General features: G+C 37.9%; 1 protein-coding gene and 2 pseudogenes across 1 annotated transcript; all 3 read left to right on the top strand.

Moving 5' to 3' along the window:
- The first annotated feature begins 200 nt into the window (after positions 1 to 200).
- LOC129313577 (cell division cycle protein 48 homolog) lies at positions 201 to 5,160 on the top strand (annotated as a pseudogene).
- A 2,530-nt stretch (positions 5,161 to 7,690) lies between these two features.
- Positions 7,691 to 10,971, top strand: LOC129314501 (uncharacterized; annotated as a pseudogene).
- LOC129314500 (uncharacterized) lies at positions 10,923 to 11,599 on the top strand. Its single transcript, XM_054957950.1, has 2 exons — positions 10,923 to 11,204; positions 11,486 to 11,599. Exons 1-2 carry the CDS (start codon positions 10,923 to 10,925, stop codon positions 11,528 to 11,530), a joined length of 327 nt encoding a protein of 108 aa, XP_054813925.1. The 3' UTR covers positions 11,531 to 11,599.
- Positions 11,600 to 13,601: the final 2,002 nt, after the last annotated feature.

Below are 13,601 nucleotides of genomic sequence, written 5' to 3'. Positions count from 1 at the left end.
AAGAAAGAAAAGCCCCAAAGCTGATAGGGTATCGCCGCAATCACATTGTCAGATGTGTTATAGGCCCACGAAGGCCCAACTTAATTTATACAAAATTGTGATTAGATAAAAAAATATCGTAATTATCTAATCCGAATCGGTTTCTTGCCAAACAATCTTATTAAATTAAATTCGAAACCTAGCCAAATTCATCGTATCGTTTTCTCGTACGGCCTGCCCTCCTGCCTAAGTCGCCCCAAAGTCCTGTGCTTCGATCTTCAAGACGATCAATGTCTCACCAAGCTGAATCATCTGACTCGTGAGCTCACTTGTTCATGTTATTTTTCGCGTTCCACTGCCAAAATTCTGCTCGCTGTTGCCGTTCGATTTCATTTATAATTGTTGTTCGGTCTGGGGTCTAACAGTCGGCGTTCATTTGTGTTTCAGGAAATCAGGGAAGAAGGACTTCTCGACGGCGATTTTGGAGCGTAAGAAGTCGCCGAATCGACTGGTTGTAGATGAGGCCGTCAACGACGACAACTCAGTGGTGTCGATGCATCCCGAAACCATGGAAAAGCTGCAGCTTTTCCGAGGCGATACAATCCTCATTAAGGTAAAAATTTTGCCCCTTATCTTTTTTTTTTTTCCATGCCCAATCTTTCTGTATTTTTTATTTTTATTTTGTATTCCTAAACTATTGGGTTCACCTGTTGTTGATATTTTGTTTAATATTTGGAAAAGTTCTTTGTACATCGGGGTGTCTATAAGTGTTTCTTTCGTGTTATTTTGGCTACCTCGTGAGGTGTTCTGAGTCACGCATGGTTTCTGGCTCGTATCACAGGGAAGAAGAGAAAGGATACAATTTGCATCGCTCTTGCTGACGACACATGTGAGGAGCCCAAAATCAGAATGAAAAGTTGTGAGGTCAAATTTGAGGGTTCGTCTTGGGGATGTTGTTCTGTGCATCAGTGCCCTGATGTTAAGTATGGGAAACGTGTGCATATTCTACCCATCGATGATACCGTGGAAGGGGTCACTGGCAATCTGTTTGACGCTTACTTGAAACGTGAGCTCCTGCCCTTCTTTTTAGTGGGAGTCATTTAAACTCCGTCTCAAATTTCCAAAAATTGATTACTTTTGATTCCTTTTTGTGACCATGTCAACTTCCCCCGTATATAAGGACTGTTAAATATTTTCTCTTCAAAAATTTGCTGTTAGGATTTTGTTGCCTTGCTGCACTGTTATTGTTTGTGATGAGCTTGTCATTATCACAACCAATAAAACTTGAACATGACCTGCCTTTTCTATTTCTATGTGGTGAGTTTTGTTCTGCCTGTTGTTGGAATCCCTTATGTTTTTCTCTTCTATGTTATGCATGTGCGGCTGCTGAATAATAATTGACTTTACTTGAATGTATTTGATGTTTTCATGGAGTGCTTTGTACATGTGTCCCGTCATTTTTCCTGAATTATATGTTGTGGTGAAGTTCTTTCTTGCTATAGGATGGGAAGTGCCTGATCTATATATTGAAGAATTTGTAAGAATTTGTAATTGATTCCCTGTGGGCTTTCTTTTTTGTTTTGTACAAGTTGTGTATAATTATATAATATGTGTATTGTATTTGCAGCTTACTTTTTGGAGGCTTATCGCCCTGTTAGAAAGGGGGATTTGTTTCTTGTCCGTGGAGGGATGAGAAGTGTAGAGTTCAAGGTCATTGAAACTGATCCAGGGGTATTGTGTGGTTGCTCCAGACACTGAAATCTTCTGTGAAGGAGAGCCCTGTGAAAAGGGAGGATGAGGAGAGGTTGGATGAAGTTGGTTATGATGATGTGGGTGGCGTTAGGAAACAAATGGCACAAATTCGTGAGCTGGTAGAGCTTCCACTCAGGCATCCTCAACTTTTTTAAATCAATTGGTGTGAAACCTCCCAAAGGAATTTTATTGTATGGACCCCCAGGTTCTGGGAAGACATTAATAGCGAGAGCTGTTGCCAATGAAACTGGAGCTTTCTTCTTTTGTATTAATGGACCAGAGATCATGTCTAAATTGGCGGGAGAGAGTGAGAGCAATCTCAGGAAAGCATTTGAAGAAGCTGAAAAGAATGCACCGTCCATCATCTTTATTGATGAGCTTGATTCTATTGCGCCCAAGAGAGAGACACATGGTGAAGTTGAAAGGAGGATTGTTTCACAACTTTTGACTCTCATGGATGGATTAAAATCTCGTTCTCATGTCATTGTTATTGGTGCGACAAATCGTCCAAAACAGCATTGATCCGGCATTGAGGAGGTTTGGTAGATTTGATAGGGAAATTGATATTGGTGTTCCTGATGAAGTTGGGCGGCTTGAAGTCCTTCGCCATTCATACCAAAAATATGAAGCTCTCTGATGATGTAAGTTGAGCAGTACTTGAATTTAATTATTAATTGGTAGATTTTTTGGGCATGTCAAAGCTTAATGCATTTGGTTCCATTTATGATTTAAACCCCTTGTAGCTACCATTGGAATTTTCTTTGCCCCTCCTTTCTGGCCAAAATATACAATTTACTATTGACTACGCTAATTTTTAGCATTTCTATGATTTAGTCACCTTGTTATTCCTTCTGCAACGCGGCTTAGTTATAAATTTGAGATTCATACCCTTGACAGGATTTTTGTATTCAGCCCTAGCTTAAATTGTGGCATTAGTTGCACTCTGATTTCTTCAAACAATTGTCTAAACCTTTGTTGTTTTCCTCTACTATAGGTTGATTTGGAGAGAATTGCAAAGGACACTCATGGGTATGTTGGTGCTGACCTTGCTGCTCTTTGCACTGAAGCTGCTCTGCAATGCATTAGGGAGAAGATGGATGTCATTGACTTGGAAGATGAGACCATTGATGCTGAAGTACTGAACTCTATGGCTGTTACAAATGAGCATTTCCAAACTGCTCTTGGAACAAGCAATCCATCAGCTCTACGTGAAACTGTTAGTATTTTATTCTATTTTTTAAATTTTTGCTACCTTTAGGTTGGTGAGGTGGGGCCTTCTGTCATGAATTTGTTCTCTGATTCTGCTTTGTCTGCAGGTTGTTGAGGTGCCTAATGTCAGTTGGGATGACATTGGAGGCCTTGAGAATGTCAAGCGCGAGCTGCAAGAAAACTGATCCAGGGGAGTATTGTGTGGTTGCTCCAGACACTGAAATCTTCTGTGAAGGAGAGCCTGTGAAAAGGGAGGATGAGGAGAGGTTGGATGAAGTTGGTTATGATGATGTGGGTGGCGTTAGGAAACAAAATGGCACAAATTCGTGAGCTGGTAGAGCTTCCACTCAGGCATCCTCAACTTTTTAAATCAATTGGTGTGAAACCTCCCAAAGGAATTTTATTGTATGGACCCCCAGGTTCTGGGAAGACATTAATAGCGAGAGCTGTTGCCAATGAAACTGGAGCTTTCTTCTTTTGTATTAATGGACCAGAGATCATGTCTAAATTGGCGGGAGAGAGTGAGAGCAATCTCAGGAAAGCATTTGAAGAAGCTGAAAAGAATGCACGTCCATCATCTTTATTGATGAGCTTGATTCTATTGCGCCCAAGAGAGAGAAGACACATGGTGAAGTTGAAAGGAGGATTGTTTCACAACTTTTGACTCTCATGGATGGATTAAAATCTCGTTCTCATGTCATTGTTATTGGTGCGACAAATCGTCCAAACAGCATTGATCCGGCATTGAGGAGGTTTGGTAGATTTGATAGGGAAATTGATATTGGTGTTCCTGATGAAGTTGGGCGGCTTGAAGTCCTTCGCATTCATACCAAAAATATGAAGCTCTCTGATGATGTAAGTTGAGCAGTACTTGAATTTAATTATTAATTGGTAGATTTTTTGGGCATGTCGAAAGCTTAATGCATTTGGTTCCATTTATGATTTAAACCCCTTGTAGCTACCATTGGAATTTTCTTTGCCCCCTCCTTTCTGGCCAAAATACAATTTACTATTGACTACGCTAATTTTTAGCATTTCTATGATTTAGTCACCTTGTTATTCCTTCTGCAACGCGGCTTAGTTATAAATTTGAGATTCATACCCTTGACAGGATTTTTGTATTCAGCCCTAGCTTAAATTGTGGCATTAGTTGCACTCTGATTTCTTCAAACAATTGTCTAAACCTTTGTTGTTTTCCTACTATAGGTTGATTTGGAGAGAATTGCAAAGGACACTCATGGGTATGTTGGTGCTGACCTTGCTGGCTCTTTGCACTGAAGCTGCTCTGCAATGCATTAGGGAGAAGATGGATGTCATTGACTTGGAAGATGAGACCATTGATGCTGAAGTACTGAACTCTATGGCTGTTACAAATGAGCATTTCCAAACTGCTCTTGGAACAAGCAATCCATCAGCTCTACGTGAAACTGTTAGTATTTTATTCTATTTTTAAATTTTTGCTACCTTTAGGTTGGTGAGGTGGGGCCTTCTGTCATGAATTTGTTCTCTGATTCTGCTTTGTCTGCAGGTTGTTGAGGTGCCTAATGTCAGTTGGGATGACATTGGAGGACTTGAGAATGTCAAGCGCGAGCTGCAAGAGGTGATACATTTTCTCTGTGATCAATTAAAGCTTGTTTTTTATTTCTACTATTCAAATTTTTGTTTGTAGGGACACCTTTCAATATCAGGAGACAGAAAATTTGTGAATTTGTATGGCACATCAGTCCTCTTTTAGTCTCAGTTTCAAAGATTTTTCCTGAATTTTGAGTCTTCTAACTAGGTCCAATTGCTGCAATGTGGTTAGGCGAAAGGAAAAAGAGTGAGAACCCTGAGGCCATGGACGAAGACGTTGACGAAGAAGTTGCAGAGATTAAGGCTGCCCATTTTGAAGAGTCCATGAAGTTTGCCCGCAGGAGCGTTAGTGATGCTGACATTCGTAAATATCAAGCATTTGCTCAAACCTTACAGCAATCCAGAGGTTTTGGAAGTGAATTTAGGTTTCCCGAGACTGAAACAAGGGCTGCTGGTTCTGACCCCTTTGCCGCTCCTGCTGGGGCGGCTGATGATGATGATTTGTATAGTTAAGTTACATACACTGCATGTATTTTCAGTCGCATGTCCAGTTGTGAGACGTATCTCAAACCCTTATTTTCAGAGGGCTAACTTATTCAAGATCTGTTACCTATTTTGTCTTTAATGTACTCAAATCGTTTCAAACCATTACAAGATTTCCATTAGATATACATACGTGTGTGTGGGGGGGGGGGGGGGGGGCATGTTCTTGTCGGGGAGAAAAATGGGACGAGCATTTCTCATTTGGATTGCTACAAGGGGGTTGGTGGAAGTAAAGGCTGTCTGCATTTGTCATATATTTGAGCGAAATGATCCTTTTCTGCGTCTGCCTATGTAAAAGGTGCAGCACAGTTTTATTCACGAAACAAATGGAACCCGCTGCAGAAAATGCTGGAACATGAATCTTTTTACCCAGACACTCTGTACCATTAGCCTAGTTTCAATATTTCCTTGGAGATATGCAATTATACATGTGATTTCTCAAGGTTTTTTTTTTTTTTTAAAGTAAAAACCTATGATTATTTTTACCCTGGGAGCACATTGTCTCTTATAAAAAAATCATTGTAAAGGGCATGATTATTTAAGAAATGTTTAACCAAACGCCCAAAAGTTGTGTTCAAGTTGTGTCAAAAAAATCAAAATAGTTGACAAGGCTTCGAAGTCATAAGCATAACGTTCAAAATTGTAGTAGGTAACATGCATGTCACTAATAATAGCAAAGCAAAAGGAACACAAATTGGAATTCATGATCCTGAAAAACCATGTACAAACACATGTCAATTCTCCTTTCAACCACACGACCCCAAGAAGTCAGGGTATTTGTGAATGCATTCCCGAGCAGCCTCCAGAATTTAGTGCTTTGTAGTTCACAAATCTGCTTGGAGCTGAGTTACGCTTAGACCCTTTAGGCAAGCAACTCTTCACCTGTTTCCCATGAAAAACCTTCTGTTTGTGGTCCAACTCTGGCCTCATATAGGTTTCTGCTTCTGATAAGACTAATGGTCTTATGACTGTACTGGGAGCACTAGGTGGGATGATCCTTCCAGCCGTGGCTATGTCTAGAGAAATGAGAGAAATAAGGAGGTAAAGGACCAAAGGAAATAACTTTGTAGTAGACATTGAAGCTTCTGAACTTCAACTCGGATAGGAAGAGGTTATATGGTTGATTGCTGCGAGGGTTTTGGAAACCAGGTGCCTTAAATTGGCTCGTGAGTATATCAGCCTAAAGTTAATACACACGCTGCCGCCTGCACTGTCGCTGACAGTAATTACTACCCAAAACTCCAGAAATTGAAAAGGAATGGAATAGAATTTAGATTGCACCAGAATCATGTACAGAACCTTAAACATTGTCGATCGACTCAGTGCAAGAGTTCATAAAACGAACCAACTTCATAACCGACGGATTGCAGCCTCATTAAATTGGCACAGCCTTTAGTGAATTCCTTTTATATTGGGTTCGTTATTGAAATTAATTATGGATGAGAAAAACCCCGCGTCCGCTCCAAACCTTCAAAAGACCCAAAACGTTCAGAGACAAAATTTACTCTGCTCACGTGAAACCTCACCACTCAAACCTGAGAGCTCAGAAGGAAGCAGCGACCTGCCCAGAAAATCTTACCTTTGCTTATAGGAGGCAAATTTTACTGGTATTGCTTTTATTGCATTCGCCATGTATAGCATGACCCCAATGGTACGAAAAATATTTTGATAGAGAAAAGGGACAATGACAAAAAAATTTTAAAAAGATTAATTAATTTAATTTTGAATCTAATATTTTGATAGAGAAAAGGGACAATGACAAAAAAAATTAAAAAGATTAATTAATTTAATTTGAATCTCAAGTATTAAATTTTAAAAGTTTGCAAATCAAGCTTTTAATTTTATAATTGTACCTTGATGAATTTATAATTTATTTTTTAAATTTTAACATGATTAAAAAATAAAAAATTTTTTTTTATTAAAATTTAAAATATAAATTATAATTTATTATAATAGAGTTGCAAAATTGAGAGATTGAATTATAAATTTTAAAATTTATATTTAAAATTTAACTTAAATTAATTGATCCTTCTGAGAATCTTTCTATCATTCTTCTCCTGAAAGAAAAAGGTTGTGGAGTAAAATCTCAAAATCCCATCTTAATAAACTTCAAAAAAATCCTTTAAAATTGCTTAATATCTTTACAATTTTAAATTATCCTAATGAAGTTATTAATCAGAGGATGCTATTTAATTAATTAGGAGATTATTAAGTTGGTTAGGAAATATCAAAGTAAAGAACATTTAAAAGAAAAAAATTAATGCTTTAAACAAAATATTTTATGTTAAGTATTATAGAAAAGGATCTTACAATGGAAATTGAAAGAAACGATTACAAAGTTATAAATAACGCTATTTATTTTTTTGATTTTGTACATTTGAAAAGAGTCATGCCTAGTTACATAAACAACTGAATCTTAATAATAAGCTATATATTATCAATATATAATATAAAATTTATAACCAGCAATAATATTTGCTATAAAATGAGTACAATTTTCAAGAGTGTTTTTACGTTTTATTATTCCAAGCAACAGGGGAAAATAAATAATTTCGTATAAGAAAATTTATAACGGAAAGATAGTTAATGCAACAGGAAATATGCCATCTTTTCTCGAATCAGACCAATTATTTAGAGCAATTGAGTATACATGGGGATAAGGTAGAGTGGCTAGATGGGGACGTTGGCAAGTGAAGGAACAGAAAGGAAACGCTGAGAAAGAAAAAATCTTCAATGGAACTCATAGTTCACCCTACTTCACTTCCCTCATTCCCAAAGAGTAAGATTTTCTCTTTCCTTTGTTTCCCTATTTATTTTCACTCTACTCGCTCCTGCTGGTGCATGTATATGCTCATTTAAACTTCATCAACCTACTGGTTAAGCGTGCTCATCTGCTGAGCGACCTCAAACAGGCACCGTTAATGATCCCCACAGCTTCTAGATAGCTTTCATGTTAATAATTCGGTTCGGTGGAACCACCGTGCCGATTGATTGCTTGCTGTTACGGTGGAAGGTTTCTAATGTATTGTAGACTTGTACTAATCTATATATGGCTCGTTTGCCTCATTTATTAGCGTTGAAGTTAAATTGAAAGGAAATCCCCATGAAATCTTAGTTGAAACTTGTCTCTTAATAGGTTTTGTGTAGTTGGATGATAATGCCACTGCGCTCGCCTCTAAATGGCTCTTTAATTCTTTTGAAAGATCAGCGTCGTCCCTTGCTTGTGATTTCAATTTATTGGAGTTGTGGCCATGGAGAAACTCAAGAAATTGAGCTTCTGGAATCTTCCAAGTGTTCTGAAATGGACTCGTCTGTGTTCTCATTCATGCATACTAGATAAGAGTTTGTGCTCACAGCTTCAATTGTTGGTGCTTGTACCCATAACAAAGAATGAACGGTGTCATCACAAAAATCCTTTTGTTATTCTTCAGCACTCAAAAGGTGTTTCTTGAAATATGGTTTTGAGGACGCCCTGTAAAAATTATACTTTTCAGTCAAGATAAAGTGTTAAAAATTGGATGCCCGGTTCGTCCTACACTTCAGTTTAGGATATGACAAAGAAACCAGCTGCCTTCAGAAGAAAGGTTGAAAGTTGTTGACGCATTGTTTTTTTTCCAGTACTCCTGTAGCACTATATGATCGTCTCCTCGTCTTTTATTTCACTGGCATAGTTAATCATTCCTTAGACCTTTAGGTTTCAAAAGCAATCACTAAGTTCACTTAAACATGGCCCCTTTTTCCATTTCTCTCTTTATGGTGTTCCTACTCCTAGGACAGCGATCCACTGACCAGTGTTGTTAAATTGATGACATGCATAGCTTACCACTGTATTTTCGAGTCTCATTTTACATCTTGTGTAGATGTGAAGTCACAATTGCAAGGAAGGAAATATTCCGCCATCACATCTGCACTACCTGAAACGGCAGCATCAGTGGCAGTCACCGCAACTCTTGTTGGTGCAGCAGTTACTCTTCTTGTGAAGAGAACAAAACCTTCTGAAACGAAAGAGGTCAGTGATTCATCTTTCCTTTCAGTAGTATTATTAAAATATCTGTGCCCTGCAATGTCTACATTATGCCGATATTAAGAAATATACATCTTTATGGAACCAAGAACGTAAAAATTGCTTCTGCATCAATTAAATGATTCTTATGGATAACACACTAACTTAGCAGCAGCTCCATTAACACTTGAAGTATAGAAACTTCTTAAAGACTGAAGATTCAATTATATTAGGTGTTCCTGTTTCCATATCACATGACGACTTAACAATTCAGATTTTTTTTCTTTATTCTCCAGAAATATGGCACTTGTGAACTTGATTGTGCGTTGATTATTCACTAATGCCAATATTTGACTAGCCTAGAGATAGGCTGTGTAACCAAAAAGGAAGGCATGCACTTGTCTTAAATTAGATAGATCAAACTGTGATAATTGCTCCCTTTCATGTGGCAAGTGTTTGTGTAAAGAAAGCTTCTTGTAAAACAGATTCAATCAGAGAATGTGAAGATTGTGCCGGTTCTGGTGTATGTTCAGAATGTAACGTGTGAAGGATTTGTGCTCAAGAAACTCTCTGAGGAAAGTGCTGAGAGGGCAAGAAAGCTTTCCAAGAATATGGCTACTCGATTCACAGCCGGGTATTATTTTTATCTCTCTCTATTCCTTTCATATCAAGTTTTTGAATTCGTTCATTCACCCGAATTTCACAGCCTTCCAAAGAAGTGGAGCTATTGTGCAAAATGTTCTTCTGGCCGATCTTGCTCAACCTGTGGAGGCAGTGGGAAGTTAAGCATCTAGGTTTTATCATCCAATTTGAGAAGACACCAAATCCTCTGCATTATTTACGACCTTGTTGACGGCAAGATTTAGAGTCAGATGATTTCAGTAAACGAAAGCTCATGACTGATGTAAATTCTCGTCTCTGCTGGTGTGGTTATAACTGCGATTCCTGACTCTATTAATCATGAAGCAAATTTTTATGTACATAATTGAGCGGCAGTGTAAATCAAGTTTTTCCTTGCAAGACCAGAGTCTAGTTCAACTTTAAACATGTGCTTTGGGGGGGGGGGTGTGTGTGTTGTTTTTTTTCTCTTCCTCTGTCCTCTAAACAAGAGTTATTCCTGCCCGTTCATAGAGGCCATTACGAAACTGTTGAAATCTGAAAGGCTATTTGAAGTGGATCTTGCCCTTAACAGAATTTGCTTTCTAATGTTTTGAGATGTAAAACTCCCAATACCAGCCAACTGATATGTTGGGTCATAAGCAGGGTCCAGGGAAACGTTCCTGCGGTTGAATTTATTATTAGAGTTAACATAAGGCTACAATCACGAACATAAATGAAAATTATACTGAAAATTAAACTTTTTCTATGTTTTATATGAAATTTTGAAAAATGAGTTGCATTGATCATAATTTATAAATGGTTGGGTTGCAGTTTGCTATAAAATTTGTGCTATATAATGATATATTTATATTGGATTTTTGCTCAAAGCTGCGGTCAAAATACTATTTTGAGGTCTGTAGCTTTTTTGGTTCTATTGATAGTGCTTCCTGGTGAAAAAAGATGACTTTGCATGGAGCATTTAGGAGTAAATAAATTCATTTCCTATCTTGTTAGTTTCTTCTGTGCTTTAGTACTTGTCTTTTCTAATTGCATGAAAATGAATTCATCAACCTTTAACCAGACATTGCAACAAATGCATTCCCGTTGCGCTTTGTCTTATTCAGTTATTCGCAAATCATTATTATTATTATAATTATTTCGACTGTGAGACCCTAATACTGCAGATCATAAACCTATCACGTAACGTCACAAATGGAGCAAATGACAGCGGCTTGGTTAAAATAGTCAGCAACTTGTTCTTCTAATGGCACATATCGTACATCCAATATTCCTTGCTCAACTTTTTCTCGTCCGAACTGCAGATCTAACTCAATGTGCTTTCCTCTTAGAATGTAGAACTGGGTTAGTTGCCAATGAGACAGTTACGGCATTGTCAACCCATGCTATAGGAATGCCAGAAACAGATACCTTCATTTCCTCCAACAAAGACTTCAACCACATTACTTCAACTATTGTATCTGCTAAGCTACGATACTCAGCTTCTGTAGATGATGGAGTGACCGCTGACAGCCTCTTTGAAGCCCAGGTAATAGGATTGCATCCTATATATGTACAAAAGCCACTTGTAGATCGCCTATCAGGCTTAGTTCCTGTCCAATCAATATCTGGACCCAGATCAGAGTCTGCAAACGCATGAATAGAATAGTAGAGATAGGCTTGATGAGTAACCCATGTGCAATAGTCCTTGCCAAGTACCTAAGGAGCCTCTGAACAAACTCCCAATAAGCAATCAGTGGCTGATGCATATGTTGAACTGATTTGTAAGCTGATTTTGATAAAGCAAAATCCTGGATTCTAACTTTACAGAATAAAGACTGCAGAGCCCGTGCCAAATTTGAGTTGCAGTGTTAAAGCCAACTAGATCAAGAAGGACTGAAGAACCGACCGTCAAAAGTAGCCAGGAAGTAAGAGTAGTGTTGCTTTGTTTGTACATCTATAAGCTAGTCGTTCCTTCAACAAAGACGATGAAATCGTTGCAGTACCTTCAAGAATTTGATGAAGGCGATGTTGTTTCACCATCAGATGCAGTTGATGCTTCCATAGGAGAAAAAACTGTTGTCATCCGGGCAAACGTTGATCTTCTTATTAGAGAATGTTCACGAAACAGACAATGTAGCGAGAACGAGAAGAACAGCGTTGGTATGCACAGCAGCAGAAGCCATGGAAATAGGTCTAGAAACTATGAGAAGCATATCAAGAGAAGAGGAATGGCTCTGATCTCATATCAGATACACTCGTTGGTTCCAGAGGAGAAAATTGTTGTCATCCAGACAAACATTGATCTTCTTATTAGAGAATGTTCGCGGAGCATACGATGTAGAGAGAACAGGAAGAACAGCCAGCGTGGGTATGCGCAGCAGCATAAGCCATAGAAGTAGGCCGGGAAACTATGAGAAGCAGATCAAGAGAAGAGGAATGGCCCTAATACCATGCAAGATATCAGAGTTAAGGAAGAAGAGAAAGCAAAAGAGAATATACTAAATGATGTAATCTTATTGAACTGCCTTGATCATCTATATAGAGCTTAAGCTCTGAACAACTATTAACCACTTGCACGGAATTAATTAAACTGACTAAACTAACTCCAGATAGAATGATGGGCTGGGTCTCAATTAGGCTGGTTACATATACAAACACAGACCAGTAAAAGTAATAACTTGGAGGTTAAAAAGAAAATCAACGGGGTCAAACCCGACCTGCAGTTTCCCCCAGCCCTGGTCAGGCGCAATATTATCTCAAGAGACCTCTTGAGGTGAATGTGATTATAACAATTGCAATTGCCACACGGACTCTTCACTTGCAAAATCAGGATCAAACCCAGCTCACGACGCCCCACATTCCGCCAAACCACAAATCGTGGAATTTAGAATGCAGTCAGGGACGTTGGGCATATTAGCAGGCCTTTTCCATCTTAGCGTCCGTCCACCCCAACGTCTGTACAAAGGATTTCGTATGAGAAATATTGAAACCGTCCTTTCTTTCCAGTAGTATCGCTGCTGTCTTTTTTGCAGCTTTTATTGTTACTGGAACTATGTGGTATGGTTCAGCAACTACGCCAATTGAATTATTTGGTCCCACTTGTTATCAATGGGATCAAGGATACTTTCAGCAAGAAATATATCAAAGAGTTGGTACTGGGCTAGCTGAAAATCAAAGTTTATTAGAAGCTTGGTTTAAAATTCTTGAAAACTTAGCCTTTTATGACTAGGTTGTATAGATACAAGTACGAGTATTCAATATGATACGACATAATATAAAAATATAACAACTTTCAAAATTTTAAGATACGGGTACAAAATATTTATAATATATATTTTAACATTTTATTATATAAGTATAGGTATTTTGAATTTCTAAAATGATATAAAGATATTTAGAACAATTAATTAAAATATTAAATGTTTTTTTTAAGTTTTAAATTGATATAATAAAAAATTAATAAAAAATCATATCACTGTTGCTAAAATATGAGATATATATGTAAAAGTATTCTATATGTATCGTATTGGATACAAATTGAATACGAATACGTTTATTTCTTTGAAGTATTCCTGGTTCATAACTTCAAGCCCTGTTTCACCTTCTGTTCTGGTGACGGATCAGACAGCAACCCTTCACTAGTTCGACTGTACTTCCTAGAAAACACTACTAGGACGGGAGGCTAAGTATGAAATCCCTCATCGTCATCATCCCTGATCGCCCATCTACCTTGTCCTCCCTCTCGTTTGACCATTCCTTCGTCAATCAAATTTTCCGATTAGGGGTAACTCAAATTTTCGATCACTCTTCGTGCAAATCGGGTTTCTCTATTTTTTTTTTATTGTATTCATTTAGGCACATGGGGATTTTGGTCCATTCATGTACTCCTTTTCTGATTATTGTAATACACCAGGTCCATTGTGTTTTTTTTTTTTTTTTTGGG

The sequence above is a fragment of the Prosopis cineraria genome, unplaced genomic scaffold, assembly GCF_029017545.1.
Source record: "Prosopis cineraria cultivar Desert tree isolate PC_DT_omini unplaced genomic scaffold, ASM2901754v1 PC6, whole genome shotgun sequence".
NCBI lineage: Eukaryota > Viridiplantae > Streptophyta > Magnoliopsida > Fabales > Fabaceae > Prosopis > Prosopis cineraria.
Note: the sequence above shows the minus strand (reverse complement) of the source record. Positions and strands in the feature narration are given on the sequence as shown.

Bases quoted from the DNA above. Each gene is read 5' to 3' on its own strand.
- LOC129314500 (XM_054957950.1), top strand. From the start codon at position 10,923: ATGGCACATATCGTACATCCAATATTCCTTGCTCAACTTTTTCTCGTC. The intron at 11,205-11,485 runs GTAATAGGATTG...CTAACTTTACAG, and splicing joins ACAGCCTCTTTGAAGCCCAG to AATAAAGACTGCAGAGCCCG.